Source organism: Guillardia theta (assembly GCF_000315625.1).
Source record: "Guillardia theta CCMP2712 unplaced genomic scaffold GUITHscaffold_16, whole genome shotgun sequence".
NCBI lineage: Eukaryota > Cryptophyceae > Pyrenomonadales > Geminigeraceae > Guillardia > Guillardia theta.
The window spans coordinates 624,626-650,544 of record NW_005434658.1 but is presented as its reverse complement, the minus strand read 5'-3'; the positions used below and the strand labels follow the sequence as shown (position 1 = coordinate 650,544).

The 25,919-nt window shown below is 55.3% G+C and overlaps 5 protein-coding genes across 5 annotated transcripts; 2 read left to right on the top strand and 3 right to left on the bottom strand.

Moving 5' to 3' along the window:
- Window positions 1-394: 394 nt before the first annotated feature.
- On the bottom strand, window positions 395-5,103 carry GUITHDRAFT_135660 (hypothetical protein; the record flags this gene model as incomplete). Its single annotated transcript, XM_005836902.1, has 18 exons — window positions 395-587; window positions 648-685; window positions 742-1,119; window positions 1,165-1,243; window positions 1,308-1,447; window positions 1,498-2,385; window positions 2,816-2,866; window positions 2,908-2,988; window positions 3,031-3,101; window positions 3,155-3,210; window positions 3,442-3,503; window positions 3,555-3,723; window positions 3,772-4,293; window positions 4,343-4,552; window positions 4,597-4,643; window positions 4,698-4,761; window positions 4,811-4,890; window positions 5,092-5,103. 18 exons carry the CDS (start codon window positions 5,101-5,103, stop codon window positions 395-397), a joined length of 3,141 nt encoding a protein of 1,046 aa, XP_005836959.1.
- A 770-nt stretch (window positions 5,104-5,873) lies between these two features.
- GUITHDRAFT_104373 (hypothetical protein) lies at window positions 5,874-9,976 on the top strand (the record flags this gene model as incomplete). The annotated part of the gene is made up of 9 exons (XM_005836901.1): window positions 5,874-6,556; window positions 6,620-6,678; window positions 6,786-8,336; window positions 8,384-8,451; window positions 8,502-9,182; window positions 9,230-9,261; window positions 9,306-9,417; window positions 9,556-9,609; window positions 9,833-9,976. 9 exons carry the CDS (start codon window positions 5,874-5,876, stop codon window positions 9,974-9,976), a joined length of 3,384 nt encoding a protein of 1,127 aa, XP_005836958.1.
- Window positions 9,977-10,022: 46 nt separating this feature from the next.
- Window positions 10,023-19,211, bottom strand: GUITHDRAFT_135658 (hypothetical protein; the record flags this gene model as incomplete). Its single annotated transcript, XM_005836900.1, has 26 exons — window positions 10,023-10,054; window positions 10,216-10,270; window positions 10,314-10,370; window positions 10,464-10,530; window positions 10,630-10,727; window positions 11,054-11,137; window positions 11,182-11,275; window positions 11,463-11,515; window positions 11,607-11,662; window positions 11,762-11,802; window positions 11,857-11,912; window positions 11,957-12,182; window positions 12,227-12,300; window positions 12,349-12,510; window positions 12,655-13,720; window positions 13,776-13,901; window positions 14,036-14,104; window positions 14,223-15,682; window positions 15,736-15,788; window positions 15,840-15,935; window positions 15,980-16,091; window positions 16,139-16,249; window positions 16,304-16,594; window positions 16,645-16,739; window positions 16,796-17,462; window positions 17,544-19,211. The coding sequence occupies 26 exons, from the start codon at window positions 19,209-19,211 to the stop codon at window positions 10,023-10,025; spliced, it is 6,969 nt and encodes a 2,322-aa protein (XP_005836957.1).
- Window positions 19,212-20,120: 909 nt separating this feature from the next.
- Window positions 20,121-22,009, top strand: GUITHDRAFT_104371 (hypothetical protein; the record flags this gene model as incomplete). Its single annotated transcript, XM_005836899.1, has 10 exons — window positions 20,121-20,221; window positions 20,277-20,348; window positions 20,399-20,478; window positions 20,522-20,569; window positions 20,618-20,926; window positions 20,976-21,001; window positions 21,052-21,129; window positions 21,185-21,247; window positions 21,297-21,343; window positions 21,394-22,009. 10 exons carry the CDS (start codon window positions 20,121-20,123, stop codon window positions 22,007-22,009), a joined length of 1,440 nt encoding a protein of 479 aa, XP_005836956.1.
- A 106-nt stretch (window positions 22,010-22,115) lies between these two features.
- Window positions 22,116-25,280, bottom strand: GUITHDRAFT_104370 (hypothetical protein; the record flags this gene model as incomplete). The annotated part of the gene is made up of 4 exons (XM_005836898.1): window positions 22,116-23,312; window positions 23,546-23,709; window positions 23,761-23,945; window positions 24,007-25,280. 4 exons carry the CDS (start codon window positions 25,278-25,280, stop codon window positions 22,116-22,118), a joined length of 2,820 nt encoding a protein of 939 aa, XP_005836955.1.
- Window positions 25,281-25,919: the final 639 nt, after the last annotated feature.

Here is a 25,919-nt window from a genome sequence, read left to right as displayed (position 1 = left end):
GTACCCCACTTCCCCCATTCTTTGACTAGCTAGGCGTACCATGTGGGGGCAGGAGGGTGACTTCTTGACATTGTTCGCCATGTGAAAGAAGGGGATGATAAAGTCCAGAGCAGGAGGAGGGAGGGAGGAAGAGTAGGAGGATTGAGGACGGAGGGAGGAGAACGGAGAAAGGAGGAGGTTGGACAGAATGGGAGTAAGAGCGGACAGTGGTGGAGAGAAGTCAGAGAAATGATAGTTCTTTACCTCATTGAATTCATTAAAATCTGAGCTAACGCATTTCATTCCTGGTGATGTTTTCCAACGATCGGACCATACTCACAGGCTCACGGGACCAGCAGGCAGGATCGTACCTCTTGGCTCGACTGAGCTTCAAACTTGTGTTCGGTTCGACCAGTCACTCGAAGGGAAGCTTCCACAGGGAGAACCCTTGCTCGAACTCTACCAGCGCCGGGGGCAGGAGAAATGGCTGGAGATAGAGGTTGACAGGCCTCCAGCCTCCTCCAGGTAGCGAGAAGGAAGTGATGGTTTCGTCGTTGTTGACCTTGACAGTCGAGTCGTGCGTGACTAGCAGGTATCTTTGCTTCGTGCTGCTCGAAAGTTTTCAGTCAGAGTATGATGACGCTCCAGTATTGACAGAGCAGACGAACCTGTAGTGCGGGTTTCCTTGGAGCGAAAGCGAGAGATTCTGAGAGGACAGCATCAGACCGCGGGTTGGTGAAGGCGCAAGCGTAAGAGGAGGACCTGAATGTTGTCAAGAACCTTCTTGATGTCATTGATAGTTAGGTGGATTAGGACTTCTTTCACAAAGATTAGCTCGCATCCCGCCCGCACCTGCCCCTCCTCCTGGTATTCACACATGGCAGGCTCTAGCCCTTGCACCGCGTCCTCCTGCCCGAAACGCACAGACCGGGGAAGGAAGGAGCACGCGCCGCCCGGGCTGCTCCCACCGCCCGCGCACTCTCTCGTCCTCTGCTGCACATGGCGGATGTTGGAGGCGATGATGTCGTGCACGATGTCCACACCCACGTATCTCACTCCTGTCAAGTTCGTCCTGCTCATCCAAAACCAGTCCCCGCATCCTATATCCAGCAGGGAGCTGAGGCCAAGGTCGGTCATCACCTACAGCAGCGATGAGGAGGACGAGGTCTGTGGGCTAAGCCCCACCTCGTGGAGAAGCTCTTGAACGCCCGCTGTCATGTCGGCGTTCGAGCCTGGGCCGGAAGCACTCTCCGATTCGGGGGACCTGCACGTCGACCAAGTGAGGAGGAAGGAGGAGGGGGCAGCGATGGGGGAAGAAGGAAACACACCAGAACTTCCTCTGAAAGATCGACTCGAATCGCAGCCTCCTCACTAAGGGCTCGTCCTCCCTTGTCAGGATCTGCCTTGGGGGATCGAAGAAAAAGTCCGGCAGGACGAGGCTCTGGAGGAGGTACCGCCTCGCGGATCTCTGCAGCGAGAATGAGCGAAGGAGGAAGAGGAGAGGTAGCAGTTCCTGACCCTGCTCTTGTCGGACATCGACTTGTTCCCTTCCTCCTCGTGCAGCATCGCAGTCATGAGATGCTCTAGCGATCGAGAGTACCGGGCTGCGGCAACGTCCTTGCAAGGGCGGAAGGCGCCGCGCCCCCTGACGTGCTCCTGCATGTGAGGGTACGAGCACCCCGAGATCCTCTCGTACAGTCTCGCTGCGAGCTGGTAGAACCTGGCGGCCGAGCGGTAGTCCTTCTTCGCCTGATGCATCCTGGCCATGTTGAGCAAGACCTTGTTTGCATTGATGATACAAGATAAATGCAGGAAGCACTCCTGGTCCAGCCCCTCGATTGCGAACTGATAGCACTCATACGCATCTTCGAGCCTCCCCCGGGTCTCCCAGACAACTCCCAGGTTGTTCTGAGCCATCATGTCCAGGTTCCAGGACTCTACAGCGTCCTCGAGCAGCTCCTGCGCTTCTTGCAAGTTCTCGTCCCCTCCCAATCGCATCAGCGACACGGCAAGGTAGTTGTTGGGGGAGGAGAACTGCGGATACTGCGCCTTGCCCCACCTGATGAGTTTGATGGCGTCATGCCTGCGGTCGGGGACGGCGATGAGCTCTCCGAGGTCAGAGAGGAGCTCGACGTACTCCGGGAATGCAGGGTCGCTCGTGAGTTCATGGTCCGGGTGCTGCCATACCTGCTCGATGACAGCATGCCTTGTCAGGGGGACGGGAGGGAACCTGGTCAGGTCCACTTGATCCTCGCCTGCATCTCCGAGGGAGAGGGGGGAGGAAAGCACCGCTAGCAGGATGGCAAGCAAACAGCTCGATGTGCACTTCTGAAGGGAAGGGGGGGGCTGGCTGGCCTTGGTCTCCTCTACCTTCGTCGTCATGACCATGGAGGTGCCGTGGTGAACCTGGCGTGTTCCTCGGCCCTCCCCTTGTGCAGCTCCCATGTTCCATCCTTCACCGCTCCCTCCCCCATCCCTTCCTCGTCAGGCCCCTTGTCTCCACTCACTGGCCATCTCCTCCCTCTCCTCCAGCGTCTTCTCCCTCTCCCCCCTCCCCTTCCTCCTCCTCCCTGGACGGGGGACAAAATCTCGCTTTACTACTAAACTCTACCCCATCCACCCCCAGACCCACCCCCAACAACACCTTGATATGCTGCCAACAAGACCATGAGCGGGTGCTGCATCAAGGCGCAGGTACAAGGTGTTCATTTGTTTACATGCATCAAGACTTCAAACAGTTCTCTCTCGGGTCCCACCATGACATTCCTCACGAACTTTGCGTCGAGATGTGCTGCATCTTTGTGAGATTTTCAGCCTACACGAGGCCATGGCGCACCTGCGCTATCCGAGAATGCCTGCATGCCTTGCCGAGCTCCCACAGCTGGACCTGCAAAACATATCATGGTGGAAGTCAAGAGCTTTCCTGACCTGCAGGCTGGCCCAGTGGTAGAGCAGCCCGGTTACCTCCCCTGCTCTCTCCGCCGCTTGCTTGCTGATGCCTCCAAGGATCTGCAGGTCGCTGAGCAGAAGAGGAGGGAGGACGGCGAGGACCTGGGAGGGAGCAGAGAGCTCGTCGCCCGCAGCCAGGGGGTCGAAGCTTCGCATCTGGGCGATCAGCTCGCCTGAGCGGCGACGAGGAGAGTCAGGGAGGAGAGGTCATGGGTAGAGGACGCACCCTTCTTGTTGAGGCCGAGGTCGATGTACTTCTTCAGCACGTTCCAGTCGCACATCCTGCAGACACGATGAGCCGACAAGCGCGTCCTCCCTGCTCGCGTGCCTGTTCTGGTTGACGTACTGGTTCCCGAGGATGGAGAGGATGACCTGAGCACACAGCCGTGTCAGGACGTGGCCATGAAGTCAAGAGTCCCCCTACTTCCCAGAGCTGGCAGAGAACTTGAGGAGGGTTCGTGTACCCCCTGTTGTCAGGTTTGAGTTTGGTGGAGCATAAGGAAGGGCCTCAACCTCATCTCGACGATCTCCGCGCGATAACATCTCAACCTCTCTTCCATCAGCCCCTTCCACACCTTGTGCAACATGATGAGAAGCAGCTGGCAGGACTGACGATCCGTCCTCACCCTTCCGAAGACTATCAAGTCCCGCATGTCGATCTGACGGCTGCCTCCCTCGGGCGTGCTCAACGTCGGCGTTCTTGACAGCAGCACGCTCCAGAGAGACAGCGGGTCTTCCCGCAGCTCGTCTCGCGTTCGTAGCTTCTGCACGATGGAGTGCAGAGAGCTGGTGCTGCTACGGCGACACGAGTCAGGGGCCACCATCTCCCTCTCAAGGGCTGACCTTGACTTGGCAAGCTCCTGGTCGAGTTGAGCGAGCAGGTCGGGAGGAGGGTAGATGTGGCTGTCAGAGATCTGAACTGCCCCGGAGGCCTCCAGCAGCTGACTCTGGCTCTTGGTGTCCTCGTATGCGTGAAGCTTGTTGGCAGACTCGTCGAACTTGAGGATCTTCTTGATCCTGTTGGAGTTCGAGTTGGACGTCGTGGAAGTTCCTGTCCACTCGGAGAAGTACATCACGTCTGACGCCTCTGACCTTGCCGTCACAGACAAGTTCGAGCTTGCAGGAGTATCTGCAATTTGCTCTTTCCTCGTCGCGCTGTGGAGGGGTCGGCGAGTCCTAGTGTCAGGCTTGACCTCGTTTGACAACTGGTCGGCAGAATCTTCTTTCCACCCGCAAGATGGGCAGACAAAAAATCCGCCAGCTCCGTCTTTCTGCGTTCTTTCATGATTGGGTTTCTTGACTGAGCTTCGCAGCACGTAGGCTGCCTCTTGCAGCTGCTTCCGCAGCTCTTCCTCTCTTGCCAAACTTTGCTTCAAACACACGCTAACCAAGGGAGGCAGGGCAGACTGTTCACCTCTTCTCGAAGCTGCTTCTTTCATCCACCAGCATCTGGTTTGCAGCCGCCAACTTCCTTTCGGTCTGCGGTCCGATCACTTCGTCTAAGGGCGTGTCTGCGTCGGCTCTTACCGAGTCCAACTTTTCCAACAAAATCTTGACCGCCTCTGGAGAAAGAACCTTCCCTCCCGGTGTCGGCTTGTTTGAGATTTCCGTCACTGACTTCAACCTGGCGGGACTGCACCAGTCAAAGGCTCTTGATAACATGCACACAGCACAAGCATCTTGTACTTCGGTTTCCCATCAGGGCCCGTCCGTTCCTGCCGGTGCTCTTAGTTCCCCAAGAGTTCCCGCAGAGGAGCAGTATGGGCTACCTCCTCGATCCGGAACGACGCTCTGATGGCCACGTCAGGGATGCTACCTCCCATCCTGATGTTTCTGCGGCGGAAGGATCACTCGAACATGCTACAGCTGGCGGGTTACTCACCTTCCAAGGCCAAAGCTGATCTCATCTCCATGCTCTAGCTCAACTTGATGAACCTTGCGGCCGTTAACGTACGTCCCATGCTGAGCATCGGTCATGTGTGATAAGACAACAAGGATCATGTGTGATAAGACAACAAGGATCATGTGTGATAAGACAACAAGGATCATGTTCGATAAGACAACAAGGATCATGTTCGATAAGACAACAAGGATCATGTTCGATAAGACAACAAGGATCATGTTCGATAAGACAACGAGGATGGTACCTCGGTGTCATTGCACCTCACTTGCCATGTTTCGCCAACTGGTACAAGACTGGCGTGACGCCTAGAGCTTTGAGTCACATGCGAAGTTCAGCTCGAAGGCACCTCTCAATGAAATCATGATTCAAATGAATGTCGCAGAGTTCCTTGCTCGATCCAATCCACCATGTCCGCTGTGAAGAAAGGCTAAGTCTTCCAAACGTTTCGATCGTGGCTTTCAAAAATTCCAAAGAAGAAGGAACTTACATCTGTAGAAAGTGTGTATATTTTATACGCATTGTCCTGAAATGAAACAAATCAAGTTAAACCTTTCAGAATCGCTTTACACACACTTTCACTTCACATTTTTGCAACGATTTCTCCTCATCATAATCTGTCTCCTCTTTCTTCCTAGAGTTCTTTCTCTCCTCTCGGAGGCTTCCGAGTCATCGTAGGGCCCCGCCTCCTCCTCTCCCTCTGTCTTCACTTCCTCTTCTCTCCTCGACTCGTCGTGACCTCCTTACCTTGTCGTCCCTCTTGCCCGGCATCGTTCGCAACGTCCACGGCATTGCGCATGAAAGTTTGAAAGCTGGTGACTACCTTTACACATAAAAAAAAGAAACAAAAATCCCTTTTTTCAGCCTTCAGAGCAGAAAAATGTGTGGGGCCGCATCGTTGTTGTCAGGACGATGAGAGGAGGAGGGGAGGAGGAGAACTTGATCAGCAGGCAGCACGATGGCAGGGAGGAGGAGGCATAGTAAGCTGGTGATGAGACAACTTTGACCTCGGCAGGACCGTCTGTGAGTTGTATCTGTGGGGACTATGAAGCGATCTGTGCACGGTACCTGGCTGCCCTTGGGTTTGAGGAATCTTCTGCTGCTTGCAGCTGTCTGCTGCACAGATTCTTTCATTCTGAACTCGCCAAAACCATGCTACACCCGAAATCCTGGCAGATCGGCATGGACTTGTTCACTTGGAGGCAGAGAAAGGCCGATGCAGACTGCGCTCTACCATTTCATAAGGCAGGGAGCTCCAACGAGGACTACCTGTCTTTTGAAAACCAACCATGTGGATGAGAGCGGATATGGAGATGGTGTGCCTCTGCAGAAAAAGGTTGTACTCAAACTTGTGCTCTTGTGGAAATGGATGGCGCAGCGCATCAAACTCTTAGTTTTATCATTTCTGACCATTTTCCTTTCTCTCTCAATCCAACTGAACGCAGCGCAAGCGGCGTCAATCTGCATACCTGTTCCCACATTTAACGGCATTGGACATGTTTGCATCGAATCTGGCCCAAATAAGCCCGAAAAGCAGACCCCAGAGTATGTCAATCCCCAGCAAACCCCCGCCAACGGCGAAGGAAACATTCTGAGCCGAGCAGGGTTTCGGCCACAGACGATGTTCCAGGAATCCTGGGCAAGGATCCAAGCAAGTGCAAGATGGAAGTTGATAATGATGGAAGAGGCGGATGCTCTATATCAAAGTTCACAGCAGATGGATGAGAGGTGGGTACTAGAACGGCTCCGAGACCCGGCGTTGTTGATTTACGGAGAGAGTGACATTCCTAGGAGCCAAATCGTTGCTGGCATGATAGATCCTGTTGTCACTGGCTCTTTCGTCTTTTTCGGTATCTACTTGGTCAGACTTCAGATCTGGAGAGCGATCAGAGGGGTCTGCTTTCGGTACCAGAAAGCCAATTCCATCCTTGTGATCAAAGCACAGATCGTTGTTCAGGGGACGATGCAGTTCGACTGATCCAGACGTGCCAGACTATTGCTCGTAAGGCTGCTGAAGAAATTTTTCCAATCGATTTTGATGAGAATGGGGTTATAGAGAAGGAAAGTCTGCCCGAGAATCAAGTGTTGGCGGCAGCAGTCCGGTACTCCTCCATGGTTTTCTTAAACGCTACTCGGCAGGACGTCGTAGTCCATCGAGTCGTCGCCGACGAGTTCAAAGCGTCGGAGGTGGAGAAGGCGTTTGAGGCCTGGGAGAACACCTTAATGGAGGAGGAGTTCCGTGGCGTCCCAGTCGATGAGTACCCCCACAAGCCAGGGGAGTTCCAAGTGGGGTCATGGGATGAGAAGCCGAAACCTGCCATCACGGGAATCGCACTCGAGAAGCGCGCAGAAGCCATCGAACTTGTTGAAGATGGTGCGGGAGACTGGAAGGAGATCTTGTGGATGAACCCCCGACGGAAGGCTCCTGTGGAGTACGCCATGATACCTCCGTCGACGAGGAGCATCGAGGAGCAAGAATTCATCGAAGATCGTCGAGCAGCAAACCAAGATCGAGTTCACAAGATTCTCTTTAACAAGACAGGAGGATACCTGAAAAGACTGCAGGAAGTTCGCAAGAGGAGGGAGCTTCCCCTTGCCACAGCTGAGGAGTGGAAGGAGGCGAACAAGACAGGAGGGATGATGGATGATGATGATGATCGATTCATCGATATCAGGAAGGCGGATTTCAACAAGCTCTATACGGAGGAGTACGGTGATGACTGGAAGAAAGACTTTCCAGAAGATTTCAAGGCAGTCAAGGAGGAGAATTTGAGGCTCATCCAGGAGCTGAAGGAGTGGTATCACAAGGAGAGGGGAAGAAATTTCAACACTCCGGCCGACGTTCTCAAGCTGTCCGGTCTCCAACTTCAGAACGTATCGTCAGGGATAAACTTGGGGAAAGACTTTGACTGGAACGTGGTGAATTCAGCCGATGATATGGTGAAGATCTTGAGAGAAAATGCTGATGAAGAGACTGCAGGGGAGGCGATGACAAATGACTTGAAGAACTCAACGGTGCAAAGGAAACAAGACGCAGGCATGGCTCAAGACAGCAACAGAATTCCAGTAGAAGTAGAATGGGTGTTGGATGGGATCGATGAATCAATTCGCAAGGAGTTGGAAGAGTTGGAATGCACGTCAATGTTCGCAACTGAGCTCTACAGAATTATGCAGGAAGCCAAGAACGTTCTGATTGCCATGTCAAACCCTGAATCACTCTTAATCGATGGCTTGCAGTTCGCAGCTCCCGATGAGAAGGCTCCCTCCATTGGACAAATCATAAGCTCACTTTCAGAATCCGACAAGGTGTCGACAGGGAATTTCCCTTCAATGATTATGGAACCAGAGAGTCAAAACTTCACGTGGCAGACTTCAAACGATTCGTCTCTGCTCGCCCTCGCAAATGCGTCGAAGACGCTTGAGGAGTACGAAGCTGAAGTAGCAGCTCAGCAGTCATCTGAAAATTTCTCGCTCCCAGTGGACATGACTCTCAAAGATGTCGTCAGAGGTGAGATGCCCCATCGTGACATGTTGATGTGAAATTGGTCACGACAGATGTGGGCAACGAACTCATTCAGTCTTGCGTGCTCAACTTTCGGTGGAGGAGCAACGACCGAGAAAAGGTGAATTTCACTCTCCTTCACTCCACTTATCTTACATCGGTATGCTGCAGTCGGAAAAACTCGAAGAGGCCTTGAAGAGGACGGTGCAGTCAAAATCCTTCAGCAGGATTGTTTCCAAAGGCGTCTTAGGGAGAGATGAAGTTGTAGAGATGGGAGAAGAAGTGCCGCAGAACGACTCGAACAAGGAGGAACGACATCGCAGGGCAGACAGCTTAATCTCCTTGATCGGGGAGAGCGAAGAGCTAGAGAAGCAGCTGGATGATTACGTCATCTTCGACCTCAATGCTCTCGGGATAAACATCTCGCAAGGGGAGACTTCCAACCTGACCCTGTCGAACCAGACTTTACAGCAGGTCACGGCTTGCAAGCTGATGCTGCCCAGGTGGCAGTGGACTGTCCTGAAGAGAAACAAGGAGCTGCAGGAGCGAATCTCTCTCAGATTCTTTGATAAGTTGTGCGTGTACATGACTGACTTGCAAGACAACAACAAGGACCCGGCGGAAACTCTGAGCAACGACATGCAGGCGATGCTCGACGAGGTCATGGACAAGCTGGAAGAGTTTGTAGAGCCAGATCAGGACAGTGCGGAGCAGGTGCAGACTGAACTGGTCATAGAAGAAGCACAGAGCCTTCAGAGCTCGAAGGAGCAGGAGGAGAAAGAGAGAAAGTTCGCCATTGCGAACCGAGCGGCCTTCGGCTTCCCTGAGCCTCATTGCGTGGCGACACTGATGGTAGTCATCAACTTGACGGGTTGAGATGAAAGTGACGAGTCGCCCAGGTCAACCTCTGCCTCCCCAAATCTGACTCCGCGTAATCCCTTCCCCCCCCTGTCCCGTCTGTCTGACCTGCTACAGCAAAAAGCTCATCGCCTCCGCTCGGACTGCCATGGAGGCAGAGAGTCTGCCGGCGTTTGCCGCTCTCATGGAGAACTTGACGTACTCAGGATGCGTTCCGAAGAATCTCGTGGTAGATGGGGGAAAAGGGGAAGGGGAAGGGGGAGAGGAGAGAAGGGGAGGAGGGAGAGGAGAGGAGGGGAGGAGGGAGAGGAGGAGGGAGTGGGGTTTGGAAGAGAGACGAAGGACATTCTGACTGATGGATGGCAAGGGATTCGAGCTGCTCTGGACGACAGAAGCACAGCGAGGATTCGAGATCGAAGATGTGAGGGAGGAGGAGGGGCGCTGGGAGAGGGAGAGGACGAGGGAGGGGGTGGGAGAGGAGCTGGGGGAACAGCAGGAGGTGGGAAGGAGAACAATGGGGGAGATGGCATTGGACTAAAGTGCGGCAGATCCTGACGCGGAAGCGGCTGGAGAAGAATTATCCTGACCTCTGGATTGTATCCCTGCTTGCTTTATGTGCCGCCGCCCCTAACTCTCGGCGCTAGGCGAGGATGAGGGAGGCGAAGCAAAAGGAGCTGGAAGAGAAGCAGCGGCAGGCGGAGCAGAGGAAGGAGGAGGAGAGGAAGTACCAGAGCCGACTGGAGCTGGAGAAGATGCAGGCGCGGGACCTCTTGATGCCCCCGGAGTAAAGGACTGAGGCGTGCATGGTTGTACATTTACAGCTCCTCCTCCCTCTCACCGAGCCTCTAAGCAGTGATACTCCAACCCTGCAAGACCTTTCAGCCTCTCACCTCCCTTGCCACTCCATTTTCCTCAATCGCCCTCACTCTCCTTTTCATTCCCTTCCTCCCACTCCACCTCCCCCTCCCCCTCCTCCTCCTCCTCCTCCTCCTTCCCCTTCGCTCACAATCTCTTGCCAGCCCCTCACCTGATTGCACCGCGCGCATCAGTTCTTTCTCTGCCGTCTTGCTTCCTCCTCGCGCCTGCCCTCGTCATCAGAACTCTACGCAAGCACCAAGGTCCCACCATGGCCAGCAGCTTCCGCAAAACTTTCGGTGCCGTAGGAGCAGAAATGTGAACCATCTGTAGGCAGGCAGGTGTTCAGGTATGGATGGAGGAGTGGAGGAGAGGAGAGAGGGAGAGGAGGAGTAGAGGTGACGTAAGTACGAGACTCACTTGGGAAGCAAAGCTTGTGGCAGAAAGCTGAACACCATCGTCTTCAGAGCACATGCAGAGGAAGTGCCTGCACCACGATGAGAGAGGTTGAGTGGAGAAGAGAACGGGAGCGGAAGAAGCAGGAGAAGAGCAGGAGGATGAGAAGGGTTTAGAGGAGAGATCATACTTGTTGGCTATTCGAGTAGCCGATTCAGGGAGGATCCGCGCAAGGCGGAGGAGGAGGCGATAGACGAGAATGCGGATAGAAGAGCTTCGAGCTGTTGTCTGCAGTGAAATGAGTCATTGTCTACATTCCTCTCTCCTCCCCCATAATCGCCCTCAGCTGTCACTATGATCATCTCTATCTCCTCCTTCCTCGTTGAACCCCCACAGACACACAGTCCTCCTCCTCCTTCTCACTTCTCCTCCTCGACCTCCTTCTCACTCCTCCTTCTCGTCCTCCTTCTTTTTGTCCTCCTCCTCCTCCTCCTCCTTCTCACTTCTCCTCCTCGTCCTCCTTCTCACTTCTCACTTCTCCTCCTCCTCCTCCTCCTCCTCCTCCAACACCTCCCCCCTCCCTCCTCCTCCTCCTCAGTCCTCCCTGCACTCACCAGGTCCAGCAGAGGCCTCTCAAGGCAGGACAGCGTCTGCAAGTTTACTTCCTCAGTGATGAGAGCGTCTGCCTCCTCCAGCGCCTGGGCTGCGTCAGCGCTCGAAGGGTCAACGCGCCTCCTCCCACCTGCGTCAGACCGCGGTAGGCAGAGGACTCGTCCTCGCTCGCTCGCTCTCCTGTCCCAATCATGCGGATGCTCCTCCTCAGTCGAAGACGCGAGCTGCTGGAGTGTCAGCAGGAAGGAGAGGAGGAGGGGAAGAGCAAGGAGAGAGGAGGGAGGGAATCTCAAGGTAAAGGAGCTCCAGGCAAGGGAAGGAAACAGGAACGGAAAAGAGAGCAAGAAGAGAAAGAAGAGCAGGAGAGAAAAAGGGAGAGGGAAAGGAGGAGGAGAAATTGCTTTGACTCACGATATGTCTTCCACTTGACGGCTGGCACCGTGAAGTTCTTGCAGTCCCAATCCCTGCAAGGCCGTCAACGCCAGTACGCCACCACCACCACCACCACCACCACCACCTCCTCCTCCTCCTCCTCCTCCTCCTCCTCACACAGACCTTCACGAAGCTCGACGGGTTGAGCAACTCCAGGAGGGCTTGCAACTCGGGAACGTCTTGCAACAAGTCAGGAGGAAAGAGGACAGCAGCGAAGCAGCAGACGAAAGAGAGAAGGAGAGAAGGAGAGGGGCGAGAAGGATTGGAAGAAGTATCACCTGGGTACCAACCGCAGAGCTTCTCGAGGAGGGGAACATTCCTTGTTCAATTGTCAGACAACTGGCAGCACCGAAGGTGTCAAGTAATTTATTACTCTCTGACGTGTCCAGCTGAGGGTGAGCTGGACTTGACGACACTCAGGCAAAGTCCCTGGCGTGTCGTCAGCTCAGGGGCACCTAGAGGCAGCAACGCACCATGAACTTGCTCAGCAGCGGCTTCAGCAGCTCCTCCCTCCTGGCGGTGCTGGCGTAGAGGAAGAAGAATTCTTCGAGGACGAGAGAGAGCGCACTGGTGGATCCTGTCAGACCAGGCGAAGGCGAGAAAGTCCGGCCAGAAGAGAAGCAGGTAGAAGGGAGAGGAGATAAATGATCTGGACGAGCACGAAAAGACGAGGACGATAGCGAGGAGGAGGAGCAAAAGCTACAGACACAGCAGCAGCAGGATGGGGAGCAAGAGTGGCTCACGGGCTGTTGAGCGAAAAAGGCTTCGCAGCTTCTAGGATGGTGATGACGTGGGAAAAGAGCTGGGGTCCGTTCCTCTGCCATCAACCTTCACATACACCCCAGCTGAAAGGGCATGTTCCCACCTCGACGAAGTCCGCGAGTCGCAGCATCGCCTTGCCCGAGCAGAGGGAGCGGATGGAGAGCATGTGGTTCGCGATGAGCGCGGGATGGGCGCATGCGATCTGTCGGGCGACCACGATGGCTTCCTGGGCCTTGGACTTGTCTTGCAGGAAGATCAAGACGTTCTGCGGTCAAGGTCAGGTCAAGTGCTAGCCGTCCATGAGCAAAGAACAGGAGCGAGAGATCAGAGGGATGGAGGGGTTGGGATTAAAACCAAGAACAATGAGCCAAAGAAAGGGTGACTAGACAAGATCGTCACAGTCACAAACCTGCAACAGCCTGTCCAACTTGGCAGTTTGTCGGATCAGCGCAGTGCTCGAAGAAGTTTTCCTGCTATCCCCCTTGAGCTCCTGCATGATCTGCAAGAGCTCCTGCTGGGCAACGACTGGCAATCCCGCTGCTCTTGCAGACAGCTGGAGAGGAAGGGACATCCTGAGTCGCTCGTAGAGGTCTAGAGCTGCAAACTTCAGCTCCAAGGAAGCATCGACCCTGTCGACCTTCCCCCTTTCCATCCCTCTCTCATCCCCTTCACTTCCTGCCTCAGAGTCCCCGTGTGCCCCTGTCAAGATATCGAGCAGGCAATCTCGCACGGCACTCGCCGAGCAAGTCTCGTTGGCGACTCCCTCCAGCAGCAGCTGGATCCTCCCCATTCTGATGCTTCCCCGCTGCTCGTTTGCCAGACTCTCGCAGACGATGAGCAGAGCGAGCGTGACGCACTCCTCCGCCTTGAGCCTCCTCAGTCCAGTTCCGATGCCGCTGTTCTCCTTCCTTGTCTTGGTCTCCGAGACTTCTCCCCCTCCTCCCTCACCCCAGTCTCCTTCTCTCACCCTGCTGCTCCCCAGCATGCACGCAGACAGAACGTCGAGCGCCATGGCACAGTCGACTTGACCCTCGCACGTTGACTCTCCTGAGCCTTCAAATGTCATGGCGCTTTGCGGCTTGCGGAAGACAAGATGGTTGAGAAGGAATGAGGCACACGCCTGCAAGCCCGAGCCCCGGTCGTGCTGGAGAAGAGCAGAGCACAAGACAGCATGACGAGAAGAAGTTCCGTTGCCCACCGAGAAAGCAGAGGCGACGATCTCCCCCAGAGAGTCCGAGGAGCCTTTCACCATCGACAGCGCGTTCAGAGCATAGAGGAGGTCGCAGGAGGAACCGTAACGCCGACGATCCCGCGACTGGCGCAGCATGTCCAGAACCAACTCGCCCCAGACGCCACGTGACTTCACGTCTGTCTCGTCCAAGTCCATGTTGCTGCCCTGCAACGCCAGGCCCGACGACTTGGGGCCCTCGAGGGCTTCACGGAGTTTCTCATGAAAGTGCGCATCCTGGTTCGACCTGCGTGCATCACTCGTTCAACGGCTCCAGCAGCTTCAGATGTGATCAGGGGTACCTCTCCTCCTCGCCCAACGGCAGCAGCCCCTCCATAGTTGTTTCACACGTGCTCCCGTCGTCCTTCTTCACGCTCACCTTCCCGCTGGTGTTGATGGAGACGATCGTTCCCTTCACACGCTCCGAGCTGAGACAACGAAAACGCAAGTCACTTTTCGTGCAAATGACAGCTCGAGAAAATCGAAACAAGTTGAAAACAGACAAGTCAAGTCAAAGTCTCTCCTTCATCCTTCTCACAAGATCGTCCTGCGCGTCTCTCACCTTAACATGATCGTCTCCCCGACAAAGAAGGTCCTCGTCACCGAAGAAGTATCCCCTTGCAACCTCCAACTAGCAGGACAAGAACATCACGTGCAAGGTGCAGACAGAAGAAACAGCCAAGGAAAAGTCAGAGAACGAATCGATAGCGAGACAGACGTCATGATTCAAAGAGGTTCATGTCACTCACAAGAGAACGTTGTGATCCGGGCTCCCAAAGTCGACGGCAAGGTGGCCAGGGAGGAGGCAAAAGCTCTTGCGCACGGCAGAGATCTTCTGGGTCGCGTCTTCCTTTGGTTCAAACGTCAACGTCCAGACCGGCCCCCACGTGCTGCTCCTCTCCCTTAGCGATGCGACCCTGCAGGCCCACCAGAAGGGCACCGCTCTCAGCAGCCCTCCATCTGCTGAGCTCCACATGGGGAAGCAGATCTCTAGTTTCAAGTGATCCAGGTCGCCGCCCCCGACAGCTTGACGTAGAGAGTCGAGGCAGCTGGGAAATTCCTTCTTCGCCACGTCAAGGTCCAACTCCTGCGCCAGCTCCTTGTGAGCGGCAAAGTCGAGGAGGAGGTCGTCGACAGGTGGAGGGGCGAGGACTTTCGGGGGACCGTAAGAGAGCTCGAGACGCTCCGACAGCCACGATGACTCGCGCGGGAAGTCAGAGGACAACATCCTCACGATGCGAGCACCAGTGCCCAGCTGGATCTGAGACTTCAGGTCGACGTCGGCTGGGCTCTGCTCAAGCCGAGAGACAATGGTAGCCAGCACCTTGACGTTGAGGCCGAAGACGCTGAGCGACTCTACCATCTGCTGGGCCGTGCAGACTCCCAGCGCCGCATCGACGAGGCGTTGGAGCTGAGACTGAAGCATGATGAGGAGATCGTGATAGTCGAGCTCGAGGACAGAGAGCGCTGCGTGATCTGAGACCAGGATTGAGATCAACTTCTCCCGCTCCTCGTAGTTCTCCGTTCCTTCCATACAGAATTCATCCTCCAAGCAGATGGCATGGATGCCGGCACGAGCGAGATCCCTCGTCATCACATAGTCTCCGATCTTCACGAAACTCTCGTCCTCCATCTCGTCCTTGCGGTCTGCTTGAATCGCCTCGAGGAGTGTCTTGCGGAGGACGTGGGCGCCATCTTCGAGCTTAGACAAGTACGTCACCAGGACTCTTCTCTTCAGAACAAAGTTTGCAACTTCTTGCGCCAGGGAGACTGAGATGACATCTTGCATGGATCGCAGGCAGAGCAGATAATCCAAGAGCAGCTGAACATCGGTCTCTGTGAACAAGGCCCCGAGCAATCTGCTTCGCAGGTTTTCACGCAGGGCATCTGGGACGTCGAGGGCCAGAAGAGCCTTCAACCAGCTCTCCTGCTGTTGGTTCTGCTTGTCTTGATTCAGGATCTCGGGAGAAAGGACAGGAGAGGCCTGTGCTGTGTCAGCCTCCGACCTCAAGGGGGGAGTTGACGAGGGGGCAGCAAACTCTACAGGAGTCTTGGAGTTCGGCTCCGGCACCACGGACCCTTCAGCATCGTTTGTCACGGCTGAGGTGATCAGGTCAAGGGCCTTGACGGCAATTTTCCTCTTGCCCTCATCGATGCTCTCAAGGAAGTCAACGAAGAACGTTATTCCCATCCAGTCTTGCTCCCACGTCTGCCATGACAATCAGTCTTGAGGTCCAGCACTTCTGCCCGCCTCTGTCATACCTCAGCAGTGCTAGTCTTGATCGAGCGGGCCAGGCGAGTCACGAGTCGTTTGACTGAATTTGAGGGGTCAGCGAGCAGCGAGAGGACGGCAAGTGCGCTCCTACCTCCAAGATTCTGCTCCACGTGATTGTACAGGAGCTGGCAGATGGTGACTGCCGGCAGAGCTTCCACGGTGGAGGGATACACCTCCAGGATGTCGCCTGCAGACTGAGTCAGCACAGCTCTCCGAACGAGATCACTTCACCGAGCCACTGCACACAAGAGGAGTCGGAGCCATGCGCTTTGATCGTCTCGAGCAACATGTCGGGGTTCCGTGACTGCCGCAGGATGTTCCCCAGACCAACTTTCGTGTCCAACTGAACGAAGAAGGTCACGCAGCAAACAAACATCAAGAGATTTTCACCTTCTCAAGATCCGCCAGCTTCTCCTTCGGTGGAGAGCGTGCTGGCCCCGTGGGGTTGACAACGACAGAGATCTCTAGGAGCTGTTGAAACCTCTCCTTCTCCGGTAAATTCTGTGATGACCTCAGATGATGCCGACTGCAAAGAGCAGGGACAAAAACACTCACTGTGCTCTGAAGCTGCTGGCGAGCCAGATCGATGGCAGCCAACTCCTTGTTCCTGGCGATCAGGTCTTGTTGGAGGACTTCGTTGACTTCTTCTTCCTTCTGTGAGCTCGATGGATGCGAAGGAGACTTGATCTCGTCTGCATTCCCTTGGCCCGTGCGGATAGGTGGAAAGCAGAATCGACGCATCACCAGCATCTGAAGCATCACCCGAACAGTCGGGATGCTCGACCATGCCACCTGCCCGAGGGTCTCTGGATTGAGAGCAGCAAGGATGGTAATGATGACGTAAGCCTGGGGAGCAAGGAAAGTGAGTTGCAGCCATGGATCTCAAGTCGCCCGACCTGCCACAGCCGCTCGTAGGGAGCCAATCCTTTCAGGAATGGATACAAGTTCGCATACGTGCAGAGCTCCAGTATGACCTCCCAGATGCTGACGCCTGCCACACATGAATCGCAATCAGAGGGGCAGACAATCAAAACATCGCACGCTCACCCATCACAGAGATCTCAAGGTTATCCAAGTTATCTCCACCATCGTCGCTCGGCAGAGGGGATGATTTGCCAACGATGGAAAGTGCTCGTGAGATAATCTTCTCTAGGATATCCAACACCAGCCAAGGCTCCACCAAGAAGCCCGTTGGTCGACTCCTCCCCCACGACGCGATCTCAAGGAGTGATGTTTCCGTCACAGCCATGTCACTCTGCAGCCGGTTGATGCCAGCTTTCTCTTGCGTCTCAAGGACTAGAGTTTCTGAGCCGTATGACGTAGATTTGTCGCAGAAAAGCAACTTTGTCACCGCTGCCACGAACTTTTCCCCTTTCAAGTATCGCACAAGCACCCTTGACAACCACAAGATGGCCATCTCTTGAATCCTTACAACCTGATAGCGAAATTTTGACATCGACTTGTCTAATCTTTGCTCGCTGCTCGATAAATTTCCTCTATCCGCATGTACCGGCGCCTGCACGGCCTCCACCGTCTGCCCAGCAACGAAGATGCAGACGAAGCAGACTAGCTCCACCATCGCCCATGCCCACTTACTTCGCTCCTCCTCGGACGGCTCATGCTCCATCTCTTCGACAGGATCCATAATTGCCTTGCAGAGAGCAACAGCATCAAGCTCGGGGGTTCCTTGGAAACTCTGACAGCACTTGAGAACCTGTCGATTGAGAGTGAGAACACAAACAAAAGAAATCCAAAACGAGAAGGATGGGGGTAGGGCAGAGTGAAAGGGTCGGACCTTGCGAAGAAGAACAGGTAAAAGGTCGCAATTATCTGCATCCTTGGCCAGTAGCTTCAGCGTGAAAGCAAGCTCGACTTCTCTCGGAGTTCTTCCCATGATTGCATAACTCTCTGCGCGCAAGGCCTCCATGAAACTCACAGATGCTTCTGAAGCCGGCATGACTACCACAGGGATGTTCAGCTTTCCCGGCTGCCATGACTTGGGGTTTTGATTCTTAGGTGAAGAATTTACAATCAGAACCAATCCTGCTGCTCCTAGGCTGTGTAGCTTGTTGGCCAAGTCGTGGATTCGAGACACGTCACGGTTTTCAGCATCGGAGTTGTCGCCGAAGAGATCGGATTCCGACGCCACCACAACACGATCTTTAGATGCATCACCTTTCAATGTATCGGGGCTGTACGTCTTGAGCTTGCCCCGCACGACGTACTGAATGCTTCCAATGCCGAAGTCAAACACCGAATGTCTCTCCAGCCCACTGCCACTCTCAGGGCTTCGCTCGGTGGAGAACAGAGCGCAGCCAGCATTCTTGAAAAGAGTGCTTATTTGATGCATGTTCCTGAGCGCCTTGTTCGCCTGCAAATCTCCAGATCGCATCTCGGACTCCATGAGCTGGTACATGGCCACGTGTTGGAAGTGAATGTTGGTCTTGCAGATCGTCGCGATCGCCTCGTTGTGCATCTGGATGGCGTTCGCCTTGGGTTTCATTCGGAGCAGAGTGACCATGGTGTCCCTCTCCATCTCAGAGTCCTGCAAACAAGAGACGGCCAGCCGGGGGAGGATCTCCTTCACGTAACGGACGAGGTTGGGGTTGTTGATCCAGAAATCCAACTTCTGGACCACCATCTTCCTGATCGGCTCGTACACCACCAAGTGGGACAGCACGCGAAGAAAGTTCTGCAGACGCTTCTGATTTGCCTCACTGCTGGTCGAGGGGTCGATGCAGCGTTTCACCACCTCCAAGGAAATCCTTGCAATCTCCTGCTGCAGTGGTGCGCTCCTGAACCGTGGGCGGACCGGAGACTTTTCCGCTGGAGCGCCGGAGGAAGAAGAGAGCTCTAGGTTCTCCATGCCTTCTTCGTTGAAGTAAGATGCACTCGCCCCCGAGTTGGCAGAGGTTGGGCGGAGCGAGGGAGACTCCGAGGCCGCGATCTTTCTTCGTTTGCTGTCAGGCTCCTTCGATGACGATTGTGACTTGGTGTCTGACACGACCGACGTGGCATCAGACTGCCCCGGGAATGCAGTCAGGATGTTCGAAACGAGAACCGACGCCTGTGGGATATCCACCCACATCCGTTTCTCCGATGCGTCCTCGAGATACGCCTGAACCAGCGAGATGGGCCAAACCTCCAGCTCCTCGTGACCTGCCATCAAGAGCGAACATGTGAGCTGATGCTGCACGATGCCATCACGTGGTGCACTCAATCCAGAACTCCATCGCAGCACCTCCAACAAAGAATCAACCACCCTCTTGTAGCCAAAGATTTTTGGACATTTCTTGGAGATCTCTTGCAAGCCCGGTACAGTATCCCCGGCAGCAGAGATGGATTGAGTCACTCTTGGATTCTTCAGCAGGATGATTCTTGGTTCCAAGATCGAGCTGACAGCTTCTTGATTGTCCTTGTCTTTGAGTACTGTGTTCACCCACTCGGGTATCTTCGTGGACATACTTGAAACAAATATGAACAAAGATCGTAAAAACTTTGGCTGAGTCAGTCAAACGCCTTGTCAATCCTGTAGTTAACCCTGACTTTCTCCTATTTCTCCTCTGCTGGCAGCATAACCAAGGTTCTTCAGCGAGTTACCCAGTGGCTGTCACTGGCCTCCCTGGCAGGAAGAGCAGCTTTGATCCACTTTACCGCTTGTTTGTCCCACCTGTCCTCTTTCTCTCAGCACATCTTGTCGTTCCCTTCCTCCTTCTCTCCCTGCTGCTCCATTGCTTCCTCCTCCCCCCTCCTCTTCTCCACCCCATGCCTGTGCATCGCAGAAGCAGAAATCCCCCTGAGCCTTGACGACACCCAAAAGTTCGTGATTCCCTATGAAAAGTTCCTTGAAACGCGGAGTCACCCGGCGGGGCCCTGTGACCGGCCCGCACTGCAGTGGCCTGACACGTCCGACCGCCGAAGTTAGATCATGAGTCGTGCCGCGCCCCATGATTTGAGTAAAAGGTAAGTGACTGCCGGACCGGACCGTCGGACCGTCCGGTCACCGCCGCGGCCCGCCGGTGACTCAGTGACTTGACCGACTTAAAAGTTGACTCTCAGTGACTGGTCAGGTGGAGACCAGTGACGATGGGTGACCACGGGCGAAAAGCCATGTCTCGCAATGCCCAAAAAGAGGGCAGGGGGGATGGGGAAGAAGGGGAAGGCTCATAGAGAAAGAAGAGACGAGGTATGACATGCTGTCTTTCATTGAGTTGAAATCCGTGTGCTGCTCGTCCTTGTTGCCACAAACTCCATGTTGAGTTTCCCTGCAGGATCCTCAGGTGAAGATTGGTGGGCACTATTGTGAGAGAGCACTGCGGTGATTGAAGGGAGCCCGTCTTCTCTTCGTGCATAGCGTCGAAAGTTTCGCAGCATGTCTGAGCGGAGAACAGAATTCGAAGCCCTACATGGTGATACGGGCAACATAGGGGCCCCGACTGTCGAGGATCAGATCAATGCAATCGGCATGGGGAGGTAGCTCGATGGTCTTGGGTTTGCGTCATTATACTGATATGTTGATGATGACCAGGTTCCAGTACTTCCTCTTGTTCATATTCGCGCTCATGGTGATTACTGATGGGATGGAGATGGTGGTTATCAGGTACAGACAGCGACGTTGCCGGTGGCATACCTGACCACTTGACTGTGCAGTTTGCTGTATTCAGCGCTGCATACGGAGTGGGGGTTGAGTGAGCTGGAGGAAGGACTCCTTGCCAGCGTCATTTTCACTGGTGAGTGACAAGAGGAACGTTTGATGCGCTGATGCTTGTCAAGGCTTTTTATTTGGGAACCTCGTCGGTGGTTACCTTGGGGATGTATGGGGTAGGAGGAACACGCTTGTGCTCTCCGGGGTCCTCTTCTTGATAGCAGCTACGCTCTCTGCCTTCTCTCCCGACCTCATCACTCTCTGCATCCTGCGCATGTTCGTTGGCTTCGCGGTTGGCTGCAAGCTGCCGGTGTCCATGACGATCCTCGTGGAGCTGACGCCCTCCAAGAGCCGAGGGTTTTACGGCATGGCGCTGTCTGGCTTCGCCTTCTCGGCAGGAGAGATGTTCGTGTGCTTGGCTGGGATCATCATCCACACGCTCGACACCTCCCCTGACTGGCAAGCTCTGCCTGAGTTCCCCGTGACCTCTGACCGCAACCTGCTGCAGGTGGAGAACCTTGCTGATCGCCTGCGTGCTGCCGGACATCATTGCAGTTCCGCTAGTATGGTTTTACATGCCAGAGAGCCCGCACTTCCTCTTGACTCAGGTGCGTGTCCAGCTCGGGAGGTTCGCGGGTCTTAAGAGGTTCTCCTGCAGGGCCGCGAGGATGAGCTGGACGCGCTGCTCGAGGAGGTGGCGGTCGTCAACACGGGAAGTCGGAGTGCTCTCTTGCAGGTTGACTGCCGAGAGGCTCTGCGAGTCACCTCTGATTGACCGTTGAAACTCTCAGGACGGTCGTGTCAGGCACGTCCACCACGAGGAGGCGCCTCGAGATTCCTGGCTTGTCCTGGATGTGATGGAGGAGGGAGCGCGGACGCTGTGGTCTGACGCGTGCTGTACAGCTTTTCTCGAGTAAGCTAAGGTCCATCACGACCTTCATGATGATCATGTATGCTTCACTTCTTCATGCTTGTGACCTGCACATGACAAGTACTCTAGATGGTTTGTGTGCTGCTTCACTTACTACGGGCACGTGTTCATCTACCCCATCGCCTTGGAGCAGCGATATCACATGCAGCTCGAGAACGCCTTCTTTGCTGTCTTCCTCTCGAGCCTCGCAGAGATTCCGGGAGTCATTCTGGGGATCATGATCGTGGACATGGAGGGGGTGGGCAGGCGGCGATCGATCCTCGTCTTCTTCATCGCCGCGAGCCTCATGGCGTTGGTGGTCCCCTACTTCACGGAGTCGACGGACTTCCTGATCGGCAATATGGTGCTCAAGAGTCTCATCAACACCCCGTTCTGCATCCTCTACGTGTTCGCGGCCGAGCTCTTCCCCACCACTCACCGGGCATCCGGCATCGCCTTCTGCAGTGCCAGCTCGAGGGTCGCCGGGGCTCTCTCGCCGCTGGTCACGGCCTGGGCCCTGACGCAGTCGGTGGACATCACGTACGACATCTTCGCGCTGGCCATGGCGCTGGGAGCCTTAGCCTCCATCTCGTACGAATACGAGACGAGCCAGGCGCAGCTCCCCGAGTACATGGACGACGCGTTTGACAATACCCACAAGTCGAAGAAGGCGGAGGAGAGGCCTCTCCTCTCCAACCGGGCCTGACCCAGCTGAGTCCCAGCTCGTCGATCCGTTTCCGCTTCTTTACAACAAGTGAATGAAATGTACAGCTTGACAACCTACTTGATGTTGACAGGGGGCGGCCCCTCCCTTAGATCCACAGGGCCACGACTGAGTCTCTTGACAGGGTCACGTCAAAGATGTTCCACTGCCTCTTCAGCCTCACCCGCACGAGACTGCCGTGCTCGCCCAAGAGCCTCTGCTCGACCTCTCCTGGGCTGTGGAGCTCGGAGGATCCGTTGATGCCTACCAGCTGGTCCCCTTCCTCGATCGCCCCGCACTTCTCAGCTGCGCTGCCAGCTCGGATGCGCTGGACCGTGAGGCAGTTCCGGGCCTGGTCGAAGCCGACGATCAGCCCGACGTCCCCGAGCCTCCTGTGACACCCCTGAAAGTCTCCCTCCTCCTCTTCCTCCTCACCATCATCATCATCCTCGTTCGAGCTGGCGTCCAGCATCCTCTTGCGGCGATTGAAGGGCTGAGAGACAGGGGAGGCGAGGAAGGGAGGAGAGTCAAACCTGCTCGGCTCGTCCAAGCAGATCGACGACAGCTTGCCATGAGAGAACCTCGCTGGGGTCACATGACCATTCTCCACCTGCTCCTCGTTGGAGTGGCTGTGAGAGCGAGCCGTGTGCCAAAGAGTCGGGTGCTTCTCCTCCTCCTCCTCATCCTCATCTTCTTCCTCCTCTTCCCGTCGCTCGTTGCGGTCACAAGACCTCCTGCGCTCTCGTCTAAGTTTGAAGACCTTGTTCTTGGCCTTGCAGCAGGAGCTCAACATCTTGGCTCTGAGAAAGCTGTGAGTGGAGGGCGGGGACGGGGGCGATCGACGCGGCCGCTGATCTTGTCCTGCACTTCTCATCGAGCCGTGAGGAGGATTGACCTGCAAGAGGAGCTGCGATAAGAGAGACTCGGTGCGAGCCAACGAGCTCTCGAGCACGTCGAGGCTCTGCTGGACGAGAATGTTGTTGGAGTCATTGGCTCGGATTGAGTCCAGCAGACGGGCGAGCTGCTGCGTCACTTCCAGCTCCTGCATCTCGCAGATCAACTTCTTGTCGACCGTGGAGCTGCAGTAAGGACAAGGCTCAGGGAACGAGGGCCTCCTCGCCGGCGAGTTGACGCTCTCAAGTTTGTGGCATCCAGCCACCCGCACGAGCCCATCGGCTTGCGTGAGCTTCGTGAATGTGTTGGAGCCGCTCTGATCGGTCGCTCGCGCCTGCAGCCCGCGACTCGCGATCGGAAGGATGGGGAACGTGCGCCAGGAGACGTTCGCCTTGGGAGCCTGGTATGTCGGCTGCAACTAAAGGGCAAGAAGTCGTTTCAGCTGAGAAAGGGAAGACGGGGGCAAGAGCAGCAGCAGCAGCAGCAAGGAGGAAGAGGGAGAGGAGGAGGTGGAGGAGGTGGAGGAGGAGGTGGAGCAGCAGCAGCAGCAGCCAGCAGCAGCAGCCAGCAGCAGCAGCAGCAAGGACCAGCAGCCAGCAGCAGCAGCAGCAGCAGCAGCAGCAGCAGCAGCACGACTTGGCTTACATCGTCTAGGCTTTTCCACAACCCATGAGGAGGCGAGCAGTGCGAGGCCCTCAAGCGCTGCCGCTGCAGATCCTCACAGTGTGATCGGAGCCAGTCGAAGAACTTGAGGAGAGACCCCGGGCCCGCCTCCCACAACGACGCCACGTTGACCTCAGTCTTGACACCTTGCAGGGTCGTCACTCCCCTCAACTCAACCCGCTCTCAGTCCACATCACCCAGGCTGTTGAGGAAGAAGTGCAGGACGTGGAAGTTCCTTTCTCGCTGGTAGTCGTGAGTGGCGACTTGATAGATCCTCCTCATGGGGAAGGTCCCATCGTAAGCGTTGTCCACGATCTTACACAGTATGTGTCCATCCCTCAGCTCCTCCAAAGTATACCGCCTGCCCACCACTGAGTGCACCCTGCGACTCGGAGTGAGTGAGAGGGCACAACGAAGGGAGGGAAAGGGAAGATCGTCAGTACCACTCCAAGAGATCCTCTTCATTGACTTCACTCTTGTTGCCATGCAGCTGCTTCGATGGCAGCCCTCCTGAGTCTGCTCCGTTTGGTTCAACGTCTTTCCACATCGGAGATGCTGTGACAGGTAACGGGAAGGACGATGACGAAAACTTCTTTGAGCGCAGCTCGACGTCCTCCACGCCATCGGCTCGCTCCTCTGCCTGGCAGCTTTGAGAGATATCGGCCACCGTTTCTCTGCCATCCTCGGACGGGGTTTTGACTGACCAACCTGAGTCCTCCAGGTGCGAGTATGATCGTTCAACATCGTCGAGTGGAAGTATGGAGTCATCGTGATTGAGTTGTAGCTTTGCAAGCTCATCGTCCCCCAGAGGAGTGCTGGAGCAAGAGGCATTACCTTGCTCCTTGCCCTGCTGCTCCTCCTCCTCCCTCTCCTGTACATTAGGACTGGTGGGAGAATGCGGCAGAAGCAACCCGGCCGAGTGAGCACGAGCGGCTTCATCCTCTCGCAGGTCGATTGATCTCGTCAGTTCGTTTCTGCAACCCGAGTGTTCTGCCCCAACATCATCATCACCCTCGGACCTTGCTCGGAGCTGATCTTCACTTGTCGCCTGAGGCCGGGAAACGTGTTGGTTCACGTACAGGATCGTTTCAACCTGTTGCTTCTTCACAGCAACGAGGGCTTCTTGATCACACAGAGTATCATCTCCAGAAAGTTCAGTTGCATGCTCGTGCTTGCACTCGACAGATAGAGCGGCAACGCTTGCTCTGCTGCTCTCTTGTTTGGAATTGCCGCTGGATGGATCAACCTGGCCTCGCTGGCTACGTTGCCGAGTTCCATCACGACTTGCCTGTATGATGCTGGAGCCGACACTCCTGTTCGTCTCGTCCCTCGAAGTCAGTACGCCACTGCTGCTGGGCCGTCGCTGAGAGGGGGGAGCACTGGTGGGTTTCGAAGGAGTGTTTCCATGAGCCCCGTTGCCATTCGGATCCGATCCGGCAGGTTGTCGAGTCCCTTCCCTTGCCTTGGGGTTCCCATTGAGGTCGATGCTCGAGCTGACTGGCGAGCGAGGGCCTGCCATCGGTCTTGACCCCCACGTTGACTGGGGTCGAACGTCAACTGCTCTCTTGCTTGATCGCGAGGTCGGGCTGCTCCTGCTGTTGACGTCGAACCCGCGCTGGTGGGCTGGCAGCGTCTTGGCTTCTTTCTCTTCCTCCTGAGCCTTCTTCCACTTGCACTCGCAGATCATGCGGTAGCATGCTGAGCATCTCCCAAGCATCCTCCTGAGCCGGCAGGTCAAACGCTGCTGCCGCTATCGTTTCAGATCGTGACTCACAACTGACTCGGGCATGCTGGACCCCCCCTCGGGTATGCGAAGTACCCCCTTCTTCGACAGTGTTTATAACCCCCTCCGCGAAGCTTGCGAAGACAGCAACGACAATATACTTTTCTGCATAATAATCTCGAGTGGGGCAGCGAAACGTAAAGTCGTTTTCTTAGGAGGGTGGGGTAGTCATTAGGTCCCGTCCCTTCATCTTCCGACGATAATGAAATATAGGGGTGGTATGGATAAAAATTGTGATCTAAAAGGGGGTGGGTCGTCAAAGGTCCGTTGCGTTGATCCCATAGAGGCAGTGGGGGACGACAGTAGAGGAAGAAGCGAGGAGAGCAAGAGCAAGTGCAAGTGCAAGATCAAGAGCAAGAGCAAGAGCAAGAGGAGCGGGAGGAGAAGAAGGAGAGGACGTAGAGAATCGGGGGAATTAGAACAGGACGTGAAAGGAACGATCTCCAATTCATATCAGTATCAGCTCATTGATGATGTATATTCAGCAAGATGGAACTGATTGACAACTGATTGCGGACAATCGAAGCATCGTGCACGGTCAGAGCTACAACAAGAAAGTCATCTGGTGCCATT